Here is a 26306-nt window from a genome sequence, read left to right on the forward strand (position 1 = left end):
GAATGGTGTGAAGTATAAGAAATTTTAAAGGCCAGCTCCACCTTTTAGACATGGTTGCAGGAGAATCCTTCTAGCCCCAAACCTTGCCCCACTTGACAGAATGCAGGAATTTTCCCTGGTGTCACTTGACTTTGGCACACCTGTGTGGACATATCCAGATAGCCTTGTAGTTATCAATGGAACACAAGTGCACCATTTACCTCACACATCCTCCAGCTCTCTAATGAAGTATGTACAAGGAATTAGAGGAAGTGTCTGCAGAAGCCGGTACATTGCACCCGCTACCCACTGACTGCAGTTGTAATGCTTTGGAGTCTCATTTAAAAAAAAAAAAAAGTTTTATTTTGCAAATGTAGATGAATTTATTTTTTGCAAAAATATTACTTCCCAGATAGGATATTTACAAATTTTGCTGTAGTCTGCAACCTGTGGGTGAGCCATTAACTTCAGAACGAATACCTAGGAAGTAATAAGTAGCTCTACCCAAGAGCACAGGCCATTTGGCATTTCTTGCCCAGCATCAATCTAGAACAAGACACGTGTGTGCATTTCATGTATACAAATATGGTGGCTTTGCAGACTAGAAAGGTGTGTGCTGGCACCCAAATATACTAGTCAGTCCTTAGTGAGAGATATAGATTAAAAAAATGCTATTTTCCTACAGGGGCCACAGAAATGTGTGCAGTTACCATAAGACAGAACATATCCCCTAAAAGCAGCACAAAGCCCTAGGTCTAAAAGGGGTGTTTACATTATGAAAAACAAGGTAAACTCACAACTCCCTTCTGCATGTACCTTAAATTATGTCCATATTCTGCTGGTATAACTGTACAGGCACTTTAAATCACCATTACACAGTGGAAGCAATGGTGAGCACTTCAGTCAGCAATTGTTACATAACCGACCAGTGAAAATCCTTTTGTGTATTGCAGTCTCCTAGTACACAACACCCCCTCTCTCTTTTGCCCACCACCCCTGCTGTCCAAATGTGCTCGCTATGCTCATTCATCCAGTTTGGGTACCAATACAGGTAGGGCGTTACTAGCCAAATCACCATGGGGGAGGGGAAAAAAATAATAAAAAAACTAATCCAGTCACCACCTCTGATTGTTAAGCTGCAATATATTATATTTTCAGTTATCTTTAATACAGATTTAAAACAGACATAACTTTGAAAAAACTTGCATGAAAGCTGACTTGAAAATAATTGGAAAAGCATTCTTCTATTAGGAACCATATTTTAAAATGGCACTTTATTAAAAAAAAAAAAAAAGAAAAAAAAAAAAAAAAAAAAGAAGAAGAAAACACAAAAAAACAGAACAGACAAAATTGAAAAGTAGAACCTACAGAAAAAGGCACATTTCAAGCAAACAGAACACTCAGTATTCTTCACCCTCGTCCTCAGCATCAGCACTATCAGCACCAACCTCTTCATAATCCTTCTCCAGAGCAGCCATGTCTTCACGGGCCTCAGAGAACTCTCCCTCCTCCATACCCTCACCCACATACCAGTGCACAAAGGCACGCTTGGCATACATAAGATCAAACTTATGATCCAGTCGAGCCCAGGCCTCTGCAATAGCAGTGGTGTTGCTCAGCATGCACACAGCACGTTGTACCTTGGCCAGATCACCACCTGGTACAACAGTTGGTGGTTGATAGTTAATACCAACTTTGAAACCAGTAGGGCACCAGTCCACAAACTGAATGGTACGCTTGGTCTTGATGGTGGCAATAGCTGCATTAACATCTTTGGGCACCACATCACCACGGTATAACAGGCAGCAAGCCATGTATTTACCATGACGTGGGTCACATTTCACCATCTGGTTAGCTGGCTCAAAGCAAGCATTAGTGATGTCAGCTACGGTTAACTGCTCATGGTAGGCCTTCTCAGCTGAGATAACTGGGGCATAAGTGGCAAGAGGGAAGTGGATACGAGGGTAGGGCACCAAGTTGGTCTGGAACTCAGTGAGATCTACATTCAGGGCTCCATCAAATCGGAGAGAAGCTGTAATAGAGGACACAATCTGACTGATAAGACGATTCAGATTAGTGTAGGTTGGTCGCTCAATATCTAGATTTCTACGGCAGATATCATAGATGGCCTCATTATCCACCATGAAAGCACAGTCAGAGTGCTCCAGTGTTGTGTGAGTGGTAAGGATGGAGTTGTAGGGCTCAACAACTGCTGTTGACACCTGGGGAGCTGGATAGATTGCAAACTCCAGCTTGGACTTCTTTCCATAATCAACAGAGAGACGTTCCATTAGGAGAGAGGTGAAGCCAGACCCAGTACCGCCACCAAAGCTGTGAAAGACCAGGAAACCTTGAAGACCTGTGCACTGGTCAGCCTATAGGGAAAAAAAATAATAATTATATATATGTTTTTAGTAAAACATATGTTACGCCTACATATTTTGCATTTAGCACTAGTTCATACCAGTTTGCGGATCCTGTCCAGCACCAGATCAATGATTTCCTTGCCAATTGTGTAGTGACCACGGGCATAATTGTTGGCAGCATCCTCTTTGCCGGTAATTAGTTGCTCTGGATGGAAAAGCTGGCGGTATGTGCCTGTGCGTACCTCATCTGTACATTTATAAGAAACAAAAGTAATCAGTCCTACTGCATACTCAGAACAGTACCTGCTGGAAGAAACTGAAAAAGTGCAGCTCATACCCTACACCCAGTAAACCCACTTTTAAATAAACTGCTTAAAGGCTTCCATGGAATAATGTGAGCAGGCAGCCTACTAGCACAAACTGGGAGAGCAGCTTGGCAAATTAAATTTACAGGATTAATGACACAATGGATGCAAGTCAAATTTACAATTGGGACACAATGTATTTAGCAGGCTGGAAGTTATTAAAGCTCCCAAGTTGAAATAAATGAACTGTTTACATCCAATTTGACATTTTGTTCAGCCACTTATGATTTACATAATATATAGCCAGACAACTATTCAGACACTGCCAACTTGTGTTCACACCAGTACAACATACCCCACTACAGCTAAGCATTTCATTAGTTATGTTCTTGTACGATGCATGTTCGGACAAAGGAACCCAAATGGCTCAGTGCTGCACACTCCTATCCTCACCCCAATTTCTGAACTAAAGAATACTATAGGAGTCAGACTGGCAGTATTTAAAATTACTTTCTAATGAATTAATAAACAGAAGTTGATCTTTAAAGCAGAACTAAAACCATTAAAATAATGGTTGTCCAAAACCCATTATATTCAAAAGCATGCCATGAATATTTCACAACGGTTTCTGCCACATCCAAACTATTAAAATGGCTGGTGTCATAACTGATCACATGTGCATTGCCATGGCAGCTGCAGATCAAATAGAGCATTTAGTTTGAACTAAAGACTAGTGAAATACTTTAGTTAATGGATTTGCAATTTTGTGATCATATCACCCCTACCAGATTGTACAGCTTTATCTTCATATTCTACGGTAACAGTACATTGCTGTTTATAACCAATAGCCACAAAAGGGAACTCCTAGATTGTAAAACAACGAGTAGGGCCCCATGTTTCCTCCTGTATTGAATTGTAACTGTACTGTCTGCCCTCATGTTGTAATGCATGGCGTAAACTGTTAGCGCTATACTAATCCTGTATACTAATAATTTAAAGTCAAAGTATTTACATGTGTACATTAAACATCTTCATCAGCCAGTAAAACCATTACAAATGTGCAGGTGGCATTCGACTATATGATCATGTTTGGCTTAATAGCTTACCAATGACTGTTGGTTCCAGGTCCACAAAGACAGCCCTAGGGACGTGCTTGCCAGCTCCAGTCTCACTGAAGAAGGTGTTGAAGGAATCGTCCCCTCCTCCAATGGTCTTGTCACTGGGCATCTGCCCATCAGGCTGGATACCATGTTCCAGGCAGTACAACTCCCAGCAGGCATTACCAATCTGCACACCAGCCTGACCAACGTGGATAGAGATGCACTCACGCTGTAAAAAAATAAAAAACAAAGTTTAGATTCATTGTGGTGTTAACAGTTTGCCATGCGAAAATCAAAAAACTAAAAATCCAGCCAAATTTCCATTGTGGTTCAAACAAAATAGGGAAGAGTTAGACCTATCTATTTTCAGATGTATCCTCCCTTTGTATTAGTGGCAACAGTCAAAGATGGAGTATAATAAGCATGAATCTCCAAGGAGTACTATGCAATCAGGTTGTACAATCTCCATACGATCATCTTTAGATTTAGAAAAACTAATACAAAAACAGACAGAAACAACCCATTCACCTAATAACCAATTAGACAGGCCTTTGTACAATGTCCTTTATAGAATTAAAAAAACACTATCCAGTTCAGTGTATACTGCATGGACAGCTTTAAAGCAGAGCTCCACTTAAAAGGGGAAAGTCCCGCTCTAAGCGCGCCCCCCCCCCCCCATCTTTTATTTTAGGGGGGTGGGTGGGAGTGGGTACCCAGTTTTCAACAGGTTCCTGCTCCCACTTTTTCTTGAACTGCCTAGTCAATCCGAGCGGAAGCTCCTCTTCTCCCCCTCACTGCAATCTTCTGGGACACGTCACAGGCCCCAATTCAGGAGGCACATGGCTGGAAGTGGTGTAGCATAAAATTTGAATGATTACATTCACACACTAGACCCTCTCATTTTACTTCAAAGTTAACAGTAAAAAGGCATTAAAGATAATTAACTAAATTTCAGTAGAAGACAACCTTCCTCAGTAACATACCCTGATCTGCCTACCCCTCTAACTGGCATAAAACTGCTGCAAACATCCACTTCTGGGTATTTTATGTACAACAGTGAGGACTTTGCTGAAATGGTCATACAACCATACATGGTAATGCATTTGAGCATTGCAGACTTCATACTAGAACTGGTATAAAGCCATTTTGCAAGAAATCAGAAACATGCTCTTTTGGGCACAAGACCATATCCATTTTTATTTTAAGCTATAAAATTTGCTGTTACTATAAAGCAAATGATTATCTGCTACAAAATGTTTTTGCAAGAGCCCTGAGCTACTTTCAGCATTTATATACAAAGCTCAATTGATGAATGTTCTGCCTCAGTGTCCCTGGTGCACCCAAGTTTGTCCGTCTCTATTGTTCTATGTAGCAGCCTAATCATATGCTTCACATACTAATTTTTGTTCTACTCTAGAAACCGGCTGAAACCAGCAGATTTCTATTCACTGACTCACCAAGGAATGCCAGACCTGCAGCAAAGGGATTAGCCATGCTGTAGTAGAGAGACTTTAAATTATAAACACAGTTACAGCACATACGGTGCACATAACAGCCAAAATCATGCCAAGATACTGCTGGAACAAGGAGTGGAGTCATTCCCCCCCCCCCAAGGAAGGTAAACTACCAAAAAGTAGATTTTCCTAAACCAAGTATCTGATCTCATAGTAGAAAGGAGAATGAAAATCTGCCTTCATGTCATGAATATGCCAACCAACGATCAATGTGTGCCCAGTTAGCCAGGTGAAACCCAGGTGTTTCAGGTCAATAGAGCCAACCTCCAGAATGTATGCATGCATTATGTGCTCCATAATGGAGATTGCCTCTGAAAATGCTAAACATACTACCTTGCAAAGGTTCTACCCACCAATTTTCTAACAATGTATTGGGTATCCACAAGGTCAACACTGTAAATAAGACATTTGGTTGAATTAATTGTGCTATAGTAATAACCATTCTGGCATGCTTGTATGATGTAAAAGGTGGGCATATATAATTAAAGTGGTTGTAAACCCATTTTTACCTACAGGTAAGCCAATAATAAGGCTTACCTGTAGGTATAAAGAATATGTCCTAAACCTGTACGGTTTAGGAGATATTCCCCTCGCAATGCGCCGCTGATTGCAGCGGCGCATGCGGGAATCCACGGCGAAAGGACCGGCAGCCGCCGGACCTTACCGAATTTAAAGCTCCCTCGCGCGGGAGTGACATCGCCGCTCCAGCCAATCACAGCGCTGGAGCGGCGATACCCGGAAGACACGCCAGAGCAAGATGACATCTCGCTCGGCGTGGACCAGGTAAGTGTTCTTCACCTCGTTCCGAGGTAAGTATATAATCAGCCAGTATGTGGTGCATACTAGCTGATTATGCCTTTTGCCTTGCAGGTTTGAAAAAAAAAAGAAAAAAAAAGTTTATCCGCTTTAACAGACCTGTCTAGTGGTGTAGGTAGGGTTACAAAACAAACTGGGCCCTGAGGGAGGTACACTGCTAGATTTTACATGTACACTGCTGCCAGCCATGTTTACTATACATATCTTTGCTTGACGTCACAGCATCTTCTAGGTGGCCATTACTGATGACCTGCACATTAAACACTATACAGAAAAATCTTGCTTTACCAAAATACAGTACTCCATACAGAATATAGCCCAAGGTTCATGAGAAGCACAGAATGCAGCCTTCGTTACAATAGGACAGCTGATCTTCTGATTACATCATTTTTTTAACAGGACCAAAGGGCACATCAGCTGATTCAGCCTTCTTCCTTTGTTGGGCCATGGAACCCTGCAGGCATTTACTTTTCCCATCTCATTCAGTGCTCCAACAATGAACCAGGAAATGACGCGGCCTCTAGTCATATATCTTGAGTCAGCAGATTATGAGTCACAGTCAAGTACTGAGAAATAATGACCTCATCCTACTGCGTATACCTGACCATGTGCAAGGAGCAGACTACACCCTTGCACACATTCTTCTAAAATATGATCATCATTTCCCATTGATGGAGAAACCGTTAAGGGTGGTAAAGGCACAAGTAAAATCATGTATACATCAGCCAAGTTCACCTCTAATACACACTATGCTGCCAAGGCCTCCCATTACTTGTAAAAAACACTGTAGTTTTAAAATGTGGCTTTAAGTAGGTCCATCATATCCTGGTTAGATATTTGAGATATCCATCATGGAATGAGCATTCTCCTTTCAAGGCCCACACAATGCGCAGTGCCCGAGTACTGCAACTGGGAGGGAGAGCAGGATGCACATGCTCGCCTTTACACAAAGAATGAAAAGGTGCACATCCTTCCTCAACCCCCTCCTGTCCTTTCTACACCACCTCTTAAGGCGATTAACTGATGTGGCCCACGCAGCAGTTCAAGGATTTAAAAGCCCTGCTTCTCTTCCCTGCTTTTTTCTTAGGGCTTCAAGGATGATCAGAGCAATCCTGATTGATCATACTGGCACATGACCACTTTGACCAGAGTCACACTGAAGCACCAAAGAAATACAGGAAAGATTAGCAGGGATTTCAAATGAACTGCTGCACTGGCTACATGGGTAGTTACAGCTGACCACCCACAGAGGTAAGTACAGCAGGGACCAGAGTGGTGGGGAGGGCGTTTCGTTAACCTTTTAATTTATTCTGAAAGGCGGGGTTACACTTAGAGGGAGATTGCTCCTTTTATGCTGGGGGTGCTTCCAACATGTCAGACAGGCAAGTAATTTCCCCTCCACTCATTTTCTCAAGAAATGCATGACTTTCTATGGGATTGCCAAATTACATTTGTAAAGCCATTTCTCAAGGTTTTGACAGTAAAATAAAAAAAAATAAAAAAATTACTACTCTAAAAGCTTGGGAGAAGGTAAAGCGCTGCCACTCCTACAGCCGCCGCCCACTCCGCTGCCTCTAGTGACCCCTCCCTGTCACTTTTTTTTTTTTTTTTAAAGCCCTTGTGCAGGGCCCCGCCCCCACCCGCATCATTCATTCAGAGTTCTGTGAATGGAAAAACTACAAGCACCTTTGCAGCTCTTGGCTTCTAGTTCTCACTGAACTACCATGGCACCATTGAGAGTTCTAGGTAGGTCATGGCCTCTTCCTGTCAACGTGCATCTGTGCCCACCGGTACAAGCAGACAGATCCACTGACAAGTCTGCAGGAGTCCTGCTTGGCACCCACCCCTTTCACACTGGGGCACCGCTGCTGCGTTGGTGCTAAAGCGAAGCTGGTTTTAGCAGCGCTTTTTGGATGCTAGAGGGGCGCTTTTAACACCAAAGAAGGGCCCCTGTCACGATGCTTCGGAAGCACTTTGCAGGAGTTTTGGAAGCGCTGACCATTCGTTTCAATGGGCAGGGCATTTTGGTAGCACTAAATTCCATGCTCCCAAAATGCCCCAATGATGCCACTTGCAGGATTTTTCCCACAAGCGCATCGCCCCAGTGTAAAGTCACACTGAAATGAATGGGAGGCGGTTTTCAGGCACTTTACCGTCGCCATTTCTAATGCTAAAACACCTGAAATGCTCCTCAGTGTGAAAGGGGTCTAATGTTTTAAAGGCTCCAAGTAAAAAAAAAAAAAAAAAAAAAGAAGTATATATAAAAACGCAGTTACCACCTGCAAAGTGATGCACATTTATTTTTAATTTTAAAAGGTGAACTTATCCTTTAATCCATTCCTGTAGAATGAAGCTCCAATCACTGAAAGTATGGATGATGTAACATCATTGCAGCGATTAATGGCTAGCGGCATCAGTAAAAGCGATTAGGTCTCATTCACACAGGCATATTATAATCTACATGAGGAAAGGGTCTTGCCAGCCTGTGTAATACGTCTCTAAATGACTTTCCTTTATACATGTAAAACCTGCAGCATCATCATCATCATCCTACTTTGTGGGCGGCTACATGCAGCACACAATCATACGCAGACAAAGCTGCGTGTATGGGGGCTCATTGATTGCTATAGGGCCGTTCAGATGCCTACACAAATCTGTACACATCTAAAAAGGGAGCGTTTTTTTTTTTTACGCCCTAATAAAAATCTGCTACAAAAAAAAATCACCCATCCGCCCAAACCCGAGACATGCCAGTCATAGCGGAGTGCTTTCTTACAGATGTGTCTGTAAATGGGCGGCAGAAGACCCCCAATAAGGGATAAAACTGGGAGGAAAAAATGTCCGTCACGAGAGGGCACATTGTTAGAGTATAGAGGGGGATGGGTGGGTGTGGGCTCCCAGGGGTCCTGATGTGGCAGCACGTGTCCTCCTCAGGTAGCCATCACTCCTCCATCCGGGGACTAAGCGCATAAAAGAAGTCCTGCGCCATCAATGCCCCCCCCTCCCCCCTTTCATTGAAAAAGGGCGAGTCTCCTACATACACTGCGGAGGGCGGCCAGGCCCCTCACAGCACGAGAACACCGCTCGTGTCATTACCGCCCAAATTTTTCACGACGCCATTGCCCTCCTCCCAGTCAGCGGACGGCTCCCTCGCTCTCCAATATACACCGGTGTCGTCTATTCAGTCCCCTCACAAGTGTAGGGCACCTTCTCGGTAAAGCCATCACCACATACGCAGTTCGGTGTCTGAGGCGCGCCCATTATTACATCTTTTTGCACAATGACGCATAGTGCCGCATAATCCCCCACCCCTCTCCATCACTCACCATGATGACTCGGGCTCAAACTGCACACAAGAAGAAGAAGAGATAGAAGCGGGAAGATTGCCTTCTCACCGGTCGACAACAAGGAGTCTCGGTAAGAACTACCCTGGAATGCGCTCCGGGTTGGACGTTATAACAACTTTGTCCTGGTGACGTCACGTGGGCGGTGCGAAGTTCCAGGGGAGGGCTTGGTGACCCAGGCGCGGCCGTCTATTGGTCCTTTTGAACATTCAAAAAAATCAGTCATGCGCCGTGCTGAGCTCACTGGCGGGCGGAAGAGGGCGCTGTCACGTGGTACAAGCCTTTCTCCTCTCTTTCTGAGGATGCTGCTGGGCGTGTGCGATAGAAAGGCGGCTTATCAGTGCTGTACAGGCGGCTCGGGTCTCCTCCATCCTTACACATATTACACGCCATACAAGGCAATGACCTTCTCTGTTCTCACTGAAATAGAGTCACTTGTGTGCGGCAATGAAGACCTATTTACTAAACTTCCTTGTCTCCTGTGTGAAAGAGCGTTCAGCTGCAGAGTCATATTCTGAGGGGAGAAAATAAAAGGCTATTGTGTGTTTTAGATCATTTCACCTCAGCAGGGTTTACCCTCCCCCTCTCCTCATGACCAGATCATTTTTGAGATATGGCACTTCAACTCAAAATTGTGTGGTCGTGCAACACCGTACCCGAATAAAATAAATGTCATTATGGTGAGATTTGATCACACCTGCGTTTTTATTTCTTTGCACTATAAACCAAAATAAAAAACAATCCGGAATTTTTTTTTTTTTTTTTTTTTTACTTTCGGCTATAAAACCTCCAAATATAAAATATCTTTATAAATTTAGGCCAATATGTATTCTGCTACATATTTTGAGTAAAACAAATCCCAATAAGGCCCCTTTCACACGGACGGACCGTTCAGGTCCGCCTGTCCGTTTTGATGGCAGACCTGATGGAGCGTCGATTGTCAGCGGAGACATGTCCGCTGACATCCGACCCGAGCCGATAAAAACAGAGGAATGGGGATACGTCCCCATCCGTCCATGGCGGATCGGATGAGATCTGTTGAAAATGGACATGCTGTCCGTTCTCCCCATAGGAGGATATAGCGGCGCCCAACAAGCCCCTCCCTGCTCAGTGAGCAGAGAGGAGCTTGTCATCCGCCAGCTCAACGGACTGATTTCCCACTGAGCAGGCGGACTCCGTAGCGTGTGGAAGGAGCCTTAGGGCCCTTTCACACGTACGGACCATATGTCCACATTTTCATCCGTCTGTTGCAGATGAAAAACGGGACATACATGGGTCCCTATGTGATTACGGGTGTCAGCGGATGACCATCCGCTGACACCCGTAATTGTCCTCAAAGATCCGCATTTGCGGACGGAAGAAAATCCCATTTTCTTCCGGATCGGATGAACACGGACATACGATCCGTGTTCATCCGATCCCCCATGGGGGAGAGCGGAGGAAAGACAGGGCGGTCCCTGCACATTGTGCGGGGACCGCCCTGTCAACTCAGCGGGGATTTTACGGAGGATCCCCGCTGAGCTTTTGCGGACACACAAAGGCGGATCATTACTGACCGTGTGAAAGGGCCCTTCGTGTATATTGTTTGTTTTACACAAACTATGGGATAGAATTGTGGTGTTTTTTTATACTAGTAATGGCGACAAATCAGTTAATTACAGCGGGATTGCCGTGGACACTGACACTTTGTGAGAACCAGTGACACCAATACAATGATTGTTGCAAAAAAATAAATATGCACCGTCACTGTGCTAATGACACTGGCTGGAAAGGGGTTAACACAAGGGCAATCAAAGGGTTAACTGCGTGCCTTACCAGTGTTTTTACTAAGGCCCCTTTGACACTGGGGCGGGAGGTGCGGTGGCAGTATAGCGCCGCTATACCATCGGAATTGCCGCGGGATTCGGCCGCTAGTGGTGCAGTATTAACCCCCGCTAGCGGCTGAAAAGGCGTTAATACCACCCGCAATGCACGTCTGCAGAAGTGCATTGCGGGCGGTATTACCGCGGTTTCCCCATTGTTTTAAATGGCAAGTAGCGGTATACACACCGCTCCAAAGATGCTGCTTGCAGGAGATTTTTTTCTCTCTCCCCCGCCAGCGCATCGCCTCAGGCTTTATTTATTTTATTTATTAAAGCGGTTGTAAACCTGCGATTATTTTATTTTATTTTTTCACCTGAAAGGCAAAAGCCATAATGAGCTAGTATGCACCGCATATTAGCTCATTATGAAATACTTAGCTCGGAAAGAGGTGAAGAGAACTTACCTGGTCCACGCCGAGCGAGGGGTCATCTTGACTCTGCGTTTTTTCCGGGTATCGCCGATCCAGCGCTGTCATTGGCTGGAGCGGCGATGACGTCACGCATGTGCGCGGGAGACTTCAATTCAGCAAGATCCGGTGGCTGCCGGTCCTTTAGCCGAGGATCCCCGCTGCGCATGCGCCGCTGCAATCAGCGGCGCATTGCGGGGGGAATATCTCCTAAACCGTACAGGTTTAGGAGATATTCTTTATACCTACAGGTAAGCCTTATAGGCTTACCTGTAGTAAGCCTTATTATAGGCTTACCTGTAGGTAAAAGTCATAAAGTGGGGTTTACAACCACTTTAAGAATGCTGGGCAGGATTTTTTCAGGCGGTATTTTTTTTAGGTGCCATTTTTAGCGCTAAACCGCCTGAAAAACTCCTCAGTGTGAAAGGGGCCTAAAAGAGATGATATATTATACTTTCATAGTGATCCTGCACAGTAAGGCTGCCCTGTAGCAGTAAATCTGCTATAGGGTCTGAAAGTGGTTAAGTAGAAGGACAAGTTCTACAATAACCCACCTTTTAAATGTGGCCTCCCCACTGCGATTATATTTGCTGCACTCGGCTTGGGATAAATCTTAGGCCCCATTCACACTTGGCCATTTGGAATCAGCGCAATCCTGCCTGGTAACTGCTGCAAAACACCCAATGCATGTTTGGCTTCCATTCATTCTAAGGCTCCATTCATACACTAAAGTCACACCCCATGTTTTTCAATGACAAACATTCAAATACGTGCAACTTAAAGTTGCAGTAACTTTCAAAAGGTTCCTGCATTACTTTGGTCTGACTTTCATGCAGCTCGAGTGCCAAAGACTGCAATGTAAACCCCCCCCAAAAAAAAAAACGCACCTGAATGGTATACATGTGACAGTTGTCCATCATTATTGGTCAGTCATATCCAAATCGCACCTATCCAAAGTTGCGTCAAAGCTGCACGACTGGAATCGTACAAGTGTAAATGAAGCCTAAAATGGCACCCCAAAAGTGGAGCCGCTAAATTGCGTGGTAATCAGAATTGCATGGCGATCGCAGCAAAAATGCACCTTTAAAAATTGTGTTGAGTTTGTTCCCCAGAAAGGAGCAGAACCGTCTTTTGGGCAACAAATGCAAATGGGCTGCCCTATGTGCGACACGGAATCGCATGGAAATCTCAAGCAGGATCACAAGTTCCTGCTACAAGTAGTGTGAATGGAACCTAAAAAATGTAAATACATTTTTATATGACCGCCCAACACATATGTGCATTGGCAAAACAGTGGGGTTTAACCGTGTACATGTACATTGGCTGGACGAAAGCCTTGCTGAGGTGGGTGGATATACCTGTACATCCTTCACAATTGTTGGCTCCTAGAGTGCTCACCTGCAAGCCTTTTGATCACCGTGTTACCAGGACACAGCGGATCATATGACCGGGTACAGGGCCAATTAAACTGGTCCTGTACCATGTGATCGCCGTAAACACAGGCACAAAAATGTTAACACAGGCTACACATTGTGCAGCCATGGGCTCTTTGCTCACACAGAGATAGTCTGACAGCAGAGGAAGCCATTACCGGTACCTCGAATCATCTACAGCATTTTGGGCTGATTTACACTTACGTGCTTCGCTTCAACACACATTAAAGTGCCTACTGCTTCAACATGCTTTCATGATGTGTTTGATGCTTCGGTGGTGCTCTTTTGAAGCTTGGCCGATGCAGTGTGTGTGTGTGTGTGTGTGTGTGTGTGTGTAGAGGGATATCTCATACCTGCAAAAAAACAAAAAAAACTAAAGCCTCTCAAAAGCTGCAGGTGTTTCAAGGGAGCTTTGCCATAGACTTTTAGGGAGGTTTTGAAGACACTTCGAAGCACCACTAAGGCTGCATTCACACCTAGGCGTAGGCAATTTGCGGCGTTTTTACCGCGACAAATTGCAGCGTTTTTCCCCGCGGTTTTGTACAGGTCATTGGCATCAATGTAAAACGCCCAAGCCGCCCGATTCGTGCGTCAAAAAAGGGTCCAGGACTTGTTTCAAATTCAGGTGTTCGGCATTCTTTCTGCGTTTTGAGAATAATGTTATTTTTCCCCTCTAGTGTCTGAGCTTCGCGCTTCAGGCGACAAAACGCTCAGGTGTGAATGCAGCCTGAATGTACATGGGGTATTGTTTTTGAAGCAAAGCCAAAGCAAGGTGTAAACAGGACTGTAAGCTAACCATTTTATTTAGTGACAGGAGCTTTGACTGGCATTTAGAGATGTTTAACAAAGCCTTGTTTTGAAGTGTAAATTAGCCCTTGCTTCGGCTTTAAAACACGCATTAACGGCTCGTTTACACTAAGGCTTCATTTCCACTGGCGTTTTTACAGCCACTGTTAGCCTTTTTTACAGCTTAAAAACGCCTGTCCATGTTTATTTTGTAAAAAAAAAAAAAAAAAAAAAAAATTTTTGTGAGCTGCAGCTTTAAAAATCCCACAGTAGCGTTTGAGCGTTTTCGCGCGTTTAAAGTCTGGCGTTTTTACAGCTCTACTCTGGAGCTTCAGAACGCCCTGGTCCTGCGTTTTTTTTACAGCTCAAAAACGCCTATGCCATTTGCATCTCAAAAACGCCTATGTGGGCATGATGCCATAGAACAACATGGACAGGCGTTTTTAAGCTGTAAAAAACGCTCAGAAAAGTGGCTGTAAAAACGTCAGTGGAAATTAAGCCTTACTTCAAAACAAGGCTTCGGACAGGCTTTGTTAAAACTCTCTGAACACCAGTCAAAGCTCCTGTCAAATAAAATGGTTAGCTTACAGTCCTGTTTACATTTTGCTTAGCTTCGGCACAGCTTAAAAAAAAAAATAAAAAATAAAAAAATTCTACCCCATGTAGCTTTAGTGGGGCTTCGAAGCACCACTGAAAGCCTCACGCAAAAGCAAGGTGTGACTGTAAAGCTAACCATTTTTGTAGTAACATGAGCTTTGACTGGCGTTCACAGAGTTTTAACAAAGCGTGTCCAAAGCCAGGTTTTGAACAGCATTTACAAAGCCCCCCCCGAAGTAATTTTTTTTTTAGTAGCAAAAATCATTAAAATTACTGACAGAGCCGCCTTTTTTACTGGCACTGCAAAAAAGTACCGAAAGTGGCCAGTTTCATGGCTTAAGACCGCATTCACATCTAGGCGTTTTTACGCCTGTAGCGCTACGCCGCTGCCGCCAGAGGGCTGGAAATACATGTCCCTCTATGGAGATGGTTCACATCTCCACGCCGAACGCCTGACGCCTATCGCCTGAAAAAAGGTCCCGGACCTTTTTTAGGCGTCTTTCGGCGTTTCGGCTAGGAGATGGGAAGCATCTCCATAGAGGGGGTCATTCTGGGGCACATCTAGGCGGACAATACCGGCGTTTTGTCGCCGCAAATCGCCGCTATTTGTACCGCGATTTCATCCGCCTAGATGTGAATGGAGCCTAACAGTGCAAATATCAATATTAAACTCATTGCTAATAGCACTAGCTATACGTAAAGGGGAACGCACTAACTAGAAATAAAGCGTTACTGGATCTACTCATTACCAACAATACAGACCTGATCACGGATGTGGAAATACAGGGCAATTTAGGAAACGGCAATCACAGGTCAATTGGCTTCAGTACAAAAAACACACAAATAGGAAACATAAGGGGAATACAAACACACTGAATTTCAAAAAAGCCAACTTCCCTAAACTACAAACCTTGCTAGGAACAAAGAACACTGAGAAGAGATGGGATTGCTTTAAGAGCATATTAAATAAGGGCATTAGCCAATGCATCCCATTGGGTAATACATTTAAAAGAGCGAACAAAAGTCCTGGGTGGCTTAAAGGAGTTGTAAAGGAAAACATTTTTTTTGCCCAAATAACTATTTACAGGGTATAGAGACATAATAGTTAAAGGGTCACTAAAGGATTTTTTTTTTTAGCTAAATGGCTTCCTTTACCTTATTACAGTCCTGGTTTCATGTCCTCATTGTTCGTTTTTGCTCTGATGTTGCTGTAATTCTGCTCTGTTCTGGACACTTCCTGGTTGTCTGTTTCCTGATCACCACAGTACTGGGAGATTCTAGTCTTGTTTTCCAAACCAGTACTGCTCTATGAGTCTGTCCAGCACAGAGGCATCAAATAACACGCAAAAACGAAACTGAAACTAGTAGGTACATTATGATTGATTTGTATCTATTTTTAATCGTTTTTAAAAGGAATCAGTTAACCATTATGTCTCTATACCCTGTAAACAGTCATTTCACCTAAAACATTTTTTTTTTTGTGACCCTTTAACCGATTCCTTTTAAAAACGATTAAAAAAATGGTACATTATATGATTGTTGTATCTTTTAGTTTCAGTTTAATTTTTGCATGTTATACTGCCTCTGTGCTGTATAGAGCCATAGAGAAGTGAGGGTTTGAAAACGTAACTAGAAGCTCCCAGTACTGTGGTCCAAAGGAAACAGGCAACCAGGAAGTGTCCAGAACAGAGCAGAATTACAGCAACATCAGAGCAAAAACGAACAATGAGGACATGAAACCAGGACTGCAGTAAAGGAAGCTATTTAGCTAAAATAAAATTAGTGACCCTTTAACTCCAATGTAAAAATGCATATAAACTCAACGGAGAAGGCCTTCAAAAAAATACAAGGTTGAAGGATCATCAGCAGCATTCAGACTTTATAAAGAAAGTAACAAGAAACGCAAGGGTGCAATTAGGGCAGCCAAGATAGAATACAAACGACACATAGCAGGAGGAGAGCAAAACAAAGTCCCAAGAAATGAGTATGAGAGTATGTAAACAGTAAAAAAGGGAGGACAGACCATATTGGCCCCATAAAGAATGAGGAAGGACATCTGGTTACAAAGGATGGGGAGATGGCGAAGGTATTACATTTATTCTTCACAAGGGAAATCTGGGGGCTTCAGTAACCAAAACTGCAGTGTCTATCCTCATGACACATCACAGGAAGCACCATCATGTTTAACAGAGAACAGAATTAAAATTAGACTTGGGAAACTTAACATTAATCAATCTCCAGGACCAGATGGCTTGCACCCGAGGGTACTTGGGGAACTCAGTCAAGTAATTGCCAGACCATTGTTCCCAATATTTACAAACAGTCTACTTACTGGAATGGTACCAGCCGATTGGAGAAAAGCCAATGTAGCACCAATATTTAAAAAGGGCCCAAAATACATCCCTGGGAATTACAGACCAATTAACCTAAAATCAATAGTATGCAAGCTCTTAGAGGGGGGTGATAAGGGACTATATACAAGACTTTAGAAATGAGAACGGTATCATTAGCAGTAATCATCATCATTGAGTCATGAAGAATCATTTTTGCCCAACCAATCTATTAACCTTCTATGGAGGAGGTGAGTTGCCATCTAGATAAAGGAAGGCCCATAGATGTGGTGTATCTGGATTTTTCAAAAGCATTTGACACAGTTCCCCATAAAGGTTTACTCTACAAAATAAGGTCTGTTGGCATGGACCCTAGGGCGAGTACATAGATGGAAAACTGGCTATGAGGGAGACTTCAGAGGGTGGTGATAAATGGGGAGTACTCTGAATGATCAGGGGTGGGTAGTGGGGTCCCCAGGGTTCTGTGCTGGGACCAATCCTATTTAATTTGTTCATAAACGATCTGGAGGATGGGGTAAAACATTCAATATCTGTATTTGCGGACGATACCGCGCTAAACAGGGGCAAGAACTTCTCCGCAGGATGTGAAAACCTTGCAAAAAGATCTGAACAAAGTCAGGTTTAATGTAAAAATAATGCATTTGGGTGACAAAAATATGAATGCAATCTATAACACTGGGGGGGACCTCTGAGGGACTCTAGGATAGAAAAAGGACCTGGGGTTCCTAGTAGATGATAGGCTCAGCAATGGCATGCAATGCCAAGCTGCTGCCAACAAAGCAAACATATTATTGGCATGAATTAAAAAGGGAATCAACTCCAGGAGATAAAATACTTCTCCTGCTCTACAAGACTCTGGTCCGGCCGTACCCAAGGTATGCTGTCCAGTTCTGGGCACCATTCCTCAGGAAGGATGTACTGGAAATGGAGCGAGTACAAAGAAGGGCAACAAAGCTAATAAAGGGTCTGGAGGATATTGGTTATGAGGAAAGGTTGCGAACACTGAACTTATCCCCTCTCAAACGTCTCTTCTCTAGAGAGAATAACATTTCAATTTACAAATGCCATACTGGTAACCCCACAATAGGGATTTATTTTTATTTTTTTGCGGAAGGGAGTTTAACAAGACATGTGGCCATGCATTAAAAATAGAAGAAAAGAGGTTTAACTTTAAAATAAGTAGAGGGTTCTTTACTGTAAGAGCGGCAAGGATCTGAAATTCCCCATCCACAGGCGGTGGTATCAGCGGGAAGAATCAATAGTTTCAGAAAACTGAACAACGCAATACTGACATATAAATCACACACATAGGTTGGACTTGATAGACTTGTGTCTTTTTTCAACCTCACCCACTATGTAATATGCAAGATCATGATCTAAGGGGGAAATCTGATGTAAGTGGAGGCTCTGGTGACAAGAGACAACCTTATATCAGAGTCCACTGCATTCCCTTTACATCAGAGTTCCCACTAGATCAGGGTCTGCAGCATTGCCTTTGCACTTCAAGGGGCAATCCTGCAGACTGATGTAAAGGGGAATGCCAGGAACTCTGATGTGGGGGGCACTCTGGTGACCAGAGATCACCTTCTGCAGAGTGAATACACTAAGGCAGGGCTCAAAATTTCAAGTCCTGAGCTACTAGCCAGGCCTTAAGGGTTACTCGCCACCAGTTGACGCAACCGCTCCCTACACTGCACCGCCCCTAAACACGCCCTCATAAATTATCTCCTGAAATGACACTTAATAATTTTTGTAACTTAATTATGCTTAAAACATTTAACAACAACTATCAATGTAGCCTCTGCGCCCAACCATTTAAAGCCTCTGCTCACCTGTGCAGAGGATCACCCCAGGGGAAGAGAGCATGGAGGAATAGAAGAGGCACGGGATTACAGAACGGATAGCTCAATTACAATTGCCTCCGCTGCACTCGTGGTTACACACAGCCCCGCCTCCTGACCCCACACCTGAATCAGACAGACAGAATGCCAGTCCAATGCTGGGACATGTTCTGTCTATCTGAAACAGGTGAATGGTCAGGAGGCGGGGCTGTGTGCAACCACGAGGGGAGGCAATTGTAATGTAAACTCAGCTGTAACAGCGTGCTATCCGCTCTGTAATCCTGCAGCTTCTATTCCTCTATGCTCTCTTCCCCAGGGCGATCGATGGGAGAACGGCTCCCGATCAACCCCGGATGCCGGCGGTACCTGCGCCCCCGGCTCCCAGGCAGCCCAGCTCCTCGCCAGAAACAGCATTTTCCACTCGAATTCGAGGGCTGCACTAAGGTAAGGGGGGGGTTACTAAGTGCCCCCTTACATTATTGTATTCACTCCCCCCCACATCAGCAACCCTCCTCAGACTGGCCTGGCAGTGCTTTTACTAACCTCCTCTCAGGTGCACCGTGCAGGGCTCAGTCAGATGGCCCCAGCTTGGCTGCTCTGGTTTTATCCTGTAGTGTCCGCTACACACAGTCCACACATGTCTGACTCCTCCCATGATCCCAGCGGCACTCCCACTCATGACTCCTCTCCCGACTCCCCCTCAGAGACTGCAGACTTGATGCAGGAGATGGTTAGAGGCTGCATACAGGAACAGGAGATGGTTAGAGGCTGGGGACATGGCAGTTTCTTCCACTGTCCCCCTTCATATTACCATACCCGTCTCCACATCAGTCAGTGAGTGTCCGCCTTCTGTCACTGTAACCGTGTCCCTTTCATCTCTCCAGTCAGGCACATCGGTGTCCTCTACTGGGCCGGCTTCACCCCCTTAGTAAGGTCTTCCTGTGGCCTCTCTCTGCACCGTTGTGCCCCCCCATCGGCACTGCTGAGAATAACCAGAACGAGTGGCTTCTGTTTAAAAATGGCATCAGGTGCTGACATTACATTACTGCGCATGCCCCGCCGAGCCTTACGATCTTTTCCGAGTCCTGCAGGCTTCGGAACGGCGCATGCACAGTTACATGGCCGGCCTACAGCCATCCTTTTTACGGGCACCGCTGCCCATAACGGAAATTTACGGGCACCCCAAAAATGGGCTAAAATTTACGTGCTGCCCGTAAATTAATGGGCGGTTGGCAACACTGGTTTTGAAGTGTAAACTAGACCTTACAGTTTCACACACACACACACACACACACACACACACACACACACACAAAACACAACCAGGTAGCTTACAGTCTCCCTGATTGCTCCCCAACAATGTCTAGTGTGAATAAACTGCAGCCAGCCCCCTGCCCTAGTGTCACCAGTGCTGCCAACCAGTGTCCCTGATTGCAGTGATCACTGCCATACCCATGGCCTCATTACCACACCAGTATCAACAATACAGTTTCACCAAAACCTAGAACGTCCAAAAAAAAAAAATTGTACACTAAAGGGCAGAGGCATTCTAGAGATTCTGAGCAAAACAGATGACCGTAGCAGGGAACTCTTACCTTCAGATTTTAATAATGTACCCACAGAGAGCAGGGGTTCAGTAACAATTTCAGAGGAAAGAGTCCCAATAAAAGGAATGAGGCATTCTGAAGAGCAGCAGGCAACCATCAGCAGCATAAAACATCCCTGCGAAGTGGTGAACACCAGCAGTGCAGTACACCTGAATGAAAGGCCAACTACCAATAGTGGGGTGTCACATCAGCCATGAAGGATTAGGGTCCAAACTAGTGTCCCAGAGGCACGCTCAAATCCTGTATCGCTACCTTAAATATTCAGCAACACCTATAATTCCCCCATTTACAGCACAGACAGGCATTCAAGGAGAAACCAAAAATATTACCCTTATTCAGTTTTTTATGCATGTTTCACAGAAGATTTTTTTCAATTAAATTATGGACTAATGCAATCTTTATACCCAGCAGAACATCACCAAAAATCCTAGTTCCGTTTATGCCCGCTTACTCAAGGTGAAACCCAAACACAGTTTAAGAATTTAAAGTGTTTCTTGGCCTTACACTAAATAGGTTTTTTACAAAAAAATTAACTGCAGTCCTATTGGTCCACACACCCCATGCCATTCTATTCCTCCATTATGCCCAGGACACACTATACAATTTGCAGACCACGTCTCTGCCTGCTGCCTGTATGGACTCTGGCCTGTTAATGGAACCTGTTCCTGCCTTCTGACTGGACCACTCTTTTGCCTGACACCAGTACCAACCCATCTGCACATCCCACTGGCTATGTTCCTCTGAGACACTGTTCCCTCCCATTCTCTGCGGGAACAACTGCACTACTGAAACCACAGCTACTCTTGTTTACCCATTGTTCAGCCTCCTGTACTTCCCTGTCCAGTGAACATAATATTGTGCCATGGGGGCAGCCACATACGAGTAGGTTAGACCTTCTTGGTCTTTAGTAACGAGGACTGCTGTGGGTAAAGCTACACAATGCTATATTCACCGACCACGCGTACAGAGGCAACCATTACAACTGTTTTCTATTCAGTGTTGGTCAATTTTTGTGATGCACAAGTTGCAATGTTACAGTATCTCACAAGAGAGAGTACATCCCTCACATTATTGTAAATATTTTATTATATCTTTTCATGTGACAACACTGAAGAAATGACACTTTGCTACAATAACACAACCATTGTCTAAAACACTGGCAACAAAAGTACACCCCTAAGTGAAAATTTCCAAATTGGGCCCAATTAGCCATTTTCCCTTTGTGTCATGTGACTCGTTAGGGTTAGGTCTCAGGTGTGTTAAAATTTGGTGTTTTTGCTCTCACCCTCTCATACTGGTCACTGGAAGATCAACATGGCACCTCATGGCAAAGAACTCTGAGGATCTTAAAAAAGAATTGCTGCTCCACATAAAGATGGCCTAGGCTATAAGAAGATTGCCAAGACCCTGAAACTGAGCTGTAGCACAGTGGCCAATCCCATACACCGGTTTAACAGGACATGTTCCACTCAGAACAGGCCTCGTCATGGTCGACCAAAGAAGTTGAGTGCATGTGCGCAGCATCATATCCAGAGGTTGTCTTTGGGAAATCAACGTACGAGTGCTGCCAGGATTGCTGCAGAGATTGAAGGGGTGGGTCAGCCTGTCAGAGTCCCACAAGGAAGACTTTTAAAGATGATGCACAAGAAAGCCTACAAACAGTTTGCTGAAGACTAAGGACATGGATTACTGGAACCATGTCCTGTAGTCTGATGAGACCAAGATAAACTAATTTGGCTCAGATGGTGTCAAGCGTGTGTCGCAGCAACCAGGTGAGGAGTACAAAGACAAGCGTGTCATGCCTACAGTCAAGCACAGTGGTGGGAGTGCCATGGTCTAGGGCTGCATGCGTGCTGCCGGCACTGGGAGCTACAGTTCATTGAGGGAACCACGAATGCCAACATGTACTGTCAGAGACTGGGCTGCAGTCCAACATAACGACCCCAAACACCTCCAAGATGACCACTGCCACACCTCCAAGATGACCACTGCCTTGCTAAAGAAGCTGAGGGTAAAAGGTGATGGACTGGCCAAGCAAAAAAAAAATATATATATATATATATATATATATATATATATATATATATATATATATATATATATATATATATATATATATATATATTAAATCAAATAGTATATAGTGTTTTTTTAAAACTTGTCGCTCTACTTTTGTTTATAGCGCAACAAAAAAAAAAACAAAAAAAAAACAAAAAAAAAAACAAAAAAAAAAAAAAACCCAGACATGACCAAATACCACCAAATGTAAGCTCTGTTTGTGGGGGGAAGAAAACAAAGATTTCATTTGGGTACAGTGTTGCATGACCACGCAATTGTCATTCAAAGTGCAACAGCGCTAAAAACTAAAAATTGGTCTGGAAGGGGGTGAAAATGCCCTGTATGGAAGTGGTTAAAACATGGAGTTTAGTACCAATATAACAAAAAACAGTTTACTTTTTTTTTTTTTTTTTTTTATACAATGCAAAAAAAGTAAAAAGCCCATACACACCAAAAACAGAATATATATACTGTACGTTTCCTCCTAACGCACTAATTGTTTTTAGAGTAAAAAATTATCACCTATTGATGCAGAAACTTGTATGCTGCTTGGCAAGCCATCAGTTGGGTTTCCATAGCAAAGCAAAAGCTGGGATGTCATTTTCGGTTTGGCATGTGTCCTGGTGTTGTGTATCCACTCATCTAAGCTTGACCACTTACAAAATGCAGTTTGATGACACTGCGGCTGTGCATTTTAAAAATGGGCAAGTGTAGAAGGGGAGCCAGGAATAAATAGAGTTATACATCTTAATGCAAGCCATTAAATGTAACATTTCCATCAAACAAATAACTCCTAAGGCATAGCATTGGCATTCTCTCCCTACGAGTAACCCTTAAAGTGTTACTAAACCCAGGACCCTGCATTCACGATATCTGATCTCCCATAGAACATGGAAATGCAATTATTTTAATAAATATAAACTGCTAAATACATTTTCTCATCAGCAGTATATAGTAGTCTTGTGACTTCTATCAGTGTCTTGTTAAAGCTTGTAGGAGTTTTCATTTTACTATGATTGTCCTATGAGGCTGCAGGACCCCTGACCATGTTTGGACATTGCTGATCACATGCCCGCCCCCCCCCCCCCCCACAAAAATAAAAATGCATGTGCAAAGTGGTTCCAAAGGCTCTGTCACAAAAGATGGATTGGGGACTGTAGATAAAGATTAGTGGAGACAGGATCAAACAGCATTTTTACACAATGCAGAGGATTAACCCCTTAGGTTTCACAGCGAGCATAACAAGCATAATTTACAGCTTATATAGACTGACTTTTTCTGTTGTGGATTTAGTAACAATTTAAAGCTGTCTATTACACTTACCTTACCCTCCACCTTCCAGCTGCAGCACTAGGGTGAGGTTGACATCAAGCTCCTACCGGCGAGATCCCAGAAAATGGTGTTTAGAAAATCTTGAGAGAAGGCATTCCTGCTCTCTGCTGAAGCATCATCTCACAAAATTTGGTCTTGGCATTACGAACATGAAGTCACCCTGCAGGACAGAAACCGGTGGGTTTGGTAAATATACAATTTTATAAAAAATTTTTTTTTTTTTTTACATTTATTGAAGCATTCTGACATGTATGGGGGTACAAAGTAAATATGCTGACTTTGCACGCTTTTAACAACTAGTCAAATGCATACTTGGCTTGTCAATTTCTAGATTGCAACTCTCCTGTATTGAATTGTAATGCAACTTCCCTGATGTTGTAAAGCGCTGCGCAAACTGTTGGCACTATATAAATCATAAAGTAACTGGACCCTTTGTGCCAAGAACATTAGTCCCGCAGACAAAATTGGCTCAGTTAAAGCGGAGGTCCGAAAAAAAATAAAAAATAAAAGCCAGCAGCTACACATACTGCAGTTGCTGGCTTTTAATAAATGGACACTTACCTGTCCTGCAGTTCCTCGATGTCAGCACTGCAGCTGATATTTCCATCAGCTGTCGGGTGCTGCCGCTGCCATTGCGGGCAAGGGAACACGGCAGTGGAGCCTTTCGGCTTCACGCCAGGATCCCTACTGCGCATGCGCGAGGCCTCGCTCCTCCCAGCTATTAGCCCGGAGGAGGGAGGGAGCCCTGCGGTGACCTCACTGCCGTGTCACGGCCGGACTCCCGGAAGTGGTAAAGGAAACCTGGCATCCTGTCCCCCCTCCCAAAAGGTGCCAGTTGTGGCACCGGAAGGTGGGGGGGGGATCCGATTAGAGGAAGTTCCACTTTAGGGTGGAGCTCCGCTTTAAAAAAAAAAAAAAAAAAAAAAAAAAAAAAGGAGGTTCTGATGGCATTCACCCAAGAGTTCCAAGAGAAATATTTGCTGGACCATTAGCTGGTCTTTTTAACCAATATCTGCTAACCTGGTATGTTCCCCATGACTAACAGACCGCTAATATTGTAACTATCTGCAAGCACTTACATTTGTTTGCTTTTAACATTTGATTTTGGAATGAATGGAAAAATCCACTGGTTCACTTCTACTTAAAGTGGAAGTCAATGCTATAACTAAAATCCCTGCATCGATAGTTATATTTATAATAATATTTATAATAATTCTTTTTTTATTGTTATAATTTTTTTTAGGGCTAGAGGGGCAAGTGTTAGAATGTTGGTGGCTATCGATGCAGGGATTTTAGTTTTATCATGGACTTCCACTTTAAGATTACTCTAAATCACACAGCCGACAAATGACAAGAGGGGAGCATATATGGGCGACGTCCCCTCCTCAGGCTTTATCAGCCGCAGCTGGCACCAGACCGGAGAGGGCTGAAAATAGGTATGCATTTACTTTAAGCTGGAATTCTACTTTAATATGTACAGTCTTGAGGAAAGAATAAAAGGGAAAGGGTAGACATGATTGAAACCTTTATATACATTAAGGATGTGAATAAGGTTCTGGAGGGCAGGATTTTCAATATGCGGTTAAAGAGGAAGTTAACCCTGATGGGTTTTACTTCCTCTTTATTTTCTTGCAAAGGTAAAGCATAATGGGCTACTATGCATCGCATAATAGCCCATCATGTGTCACTTACCTGAAACCGAAGCCTGCGATGTCACCGCTGTCCCCACTAGCAGTGAGCATCCATCTTCACCCCTCTTCCTTCAGGGGCTGCAAACTCCGGCTCCGAGTGGCAGCGGGAGCCGCCAGTCATGGTATAACCCCCTTTAAGAAATGGCACGATCGCCGTTTCTAAAGCGCGCCTGCATCTGTGTCTACGGCCCATGTGCTATAGACATCGGCACACGGCTCTATTGTAAATATAGTAAAACCTTGGTTTGAGAGTAACTTTGTTTGAGAGGGTTTTGCAAGACAAGCCATTTTTTTTTTTATAAATTCTGACTTCATATACAAGCGATGTCTTGATATAAAAGTAGCGTCAGGTCACAACCGTGTATAAAATAGAAGAGACTAGAGAGAGATGCCTCTAAGTGCAGCAATATGGTTACATATAATGAAGGTACAACATTTAGAAACTCACATGGTTGGCGATTAAACAGGCACATCCAAGTATACAGGGATCCGGGGTAAAGCTGTCCACATAGACCGTCCTTCACACCGCCATTGATGTCGCCCCTTCCACGAGCAGTTGAAGCCTTGCTTTCAGATCGCTCTACTGCAGGGTAGTCTTCCTGGTCACGATTGCAGACTGACAACACAGAGCCGGCGTTGAGGACAGCTTTACCCCGGATCCCTGCATACTTAGATGGGCCTCTTTTAATCAACGATGCGAGTTGCTAAATGTTGTACCTTCATCAAATGTAACCATATTGCTATACTTGGTGCCGACTTGGGATCCAACTTATGCTGCTCCAAGTCGTGTGACATTGAGAAATTTAAGTGAATGAGAGCGGTCTTAATGTAGACTACTGAAGTCGCTCCGACTTTACTTTAGGTTACTGTACCACTTCAAGGCGACTTCTAGGCAACTTGTACCCATTGATTTTAAA

At 43.9% G+C, this 26306-nt stretch overlaps 1 protein-coding gene and 1 long non-coding RNA gene across 2 annotated transcripts in view; one reads left to right on the forward strand and one right to left on the reverse strand.

Moving 5' to 3' along the window:
* Window positions 1–1218: 1218 nt before the first annotated feature.
* On the reverse strand, window positions 1219–9521 carry LOC120929568 (tubulin alpha chain). The gene is made up of 4 exons (XM_040341160.1): window positions 9407–9521; window positions 3757–3979; window positions 2444–2592; window positions 1219–2354 (listed from the first exon to the last, which is right to left on the reverse strand). Exons 1-4 carry the CDS (start codon window positions 9407–9409, stop codon window positions 1380–1382), a joined length of 1350 nt encoding a protein of 449 aa, XP_040197094.1. The 5' UTR covers window positions 9410–9521; the 3' UTR covers window positions 1219–1379.
* The window catches only part of LOC120929569, a 29620-nt gene continuing 10449 nt past the window's right edge, over window positions 7136–26306 (forward strand). Inside the window, exons 1-2 of the long non-coding RNA XR_005747406.1 lie at window positions 7136–7331; window positions 23709–23875. This is a non-coding gene — a long non-coding RNA (uncharacterized LOC120929569). The remainder of the gene's footprint in view (window positions 7332–23708; window positions 23876–26306) is intronic.

This window comes from Rana temporaria, chromosome 2 (genome assembly GCF_905171775.1).
Source record: "Rana temporaria chromosome 2, aRanTem1.1, whole genome shotgun sequence".
Classification (NCBI taxonomy): domain Eukaryota; kingdom Metazoa; phylum Chordata; class Amphibia; order Anura; family Ranidae; genus Rana; species Rana temporaria.

Bases quoted from the DNA above. Each gene is read 5' to 3' on its own strand.
- LOC120929568 (XM_040341160.1), bottom strand. The intron at 2,593-3,756 runs GTAAGCTATTAA...ATAAATGTACAG, and splicing joins CCTGGAACCAACAGTCATTG to ATGAGGTACGCACAGGCACA. The intron at 2,355-2,443 runs GTATGAACTAGT...TTTTCCCTATAG, and splicing joins TGGACAGGATCCGCAAACTG to GCTGACCAGTGCACAGGTCT.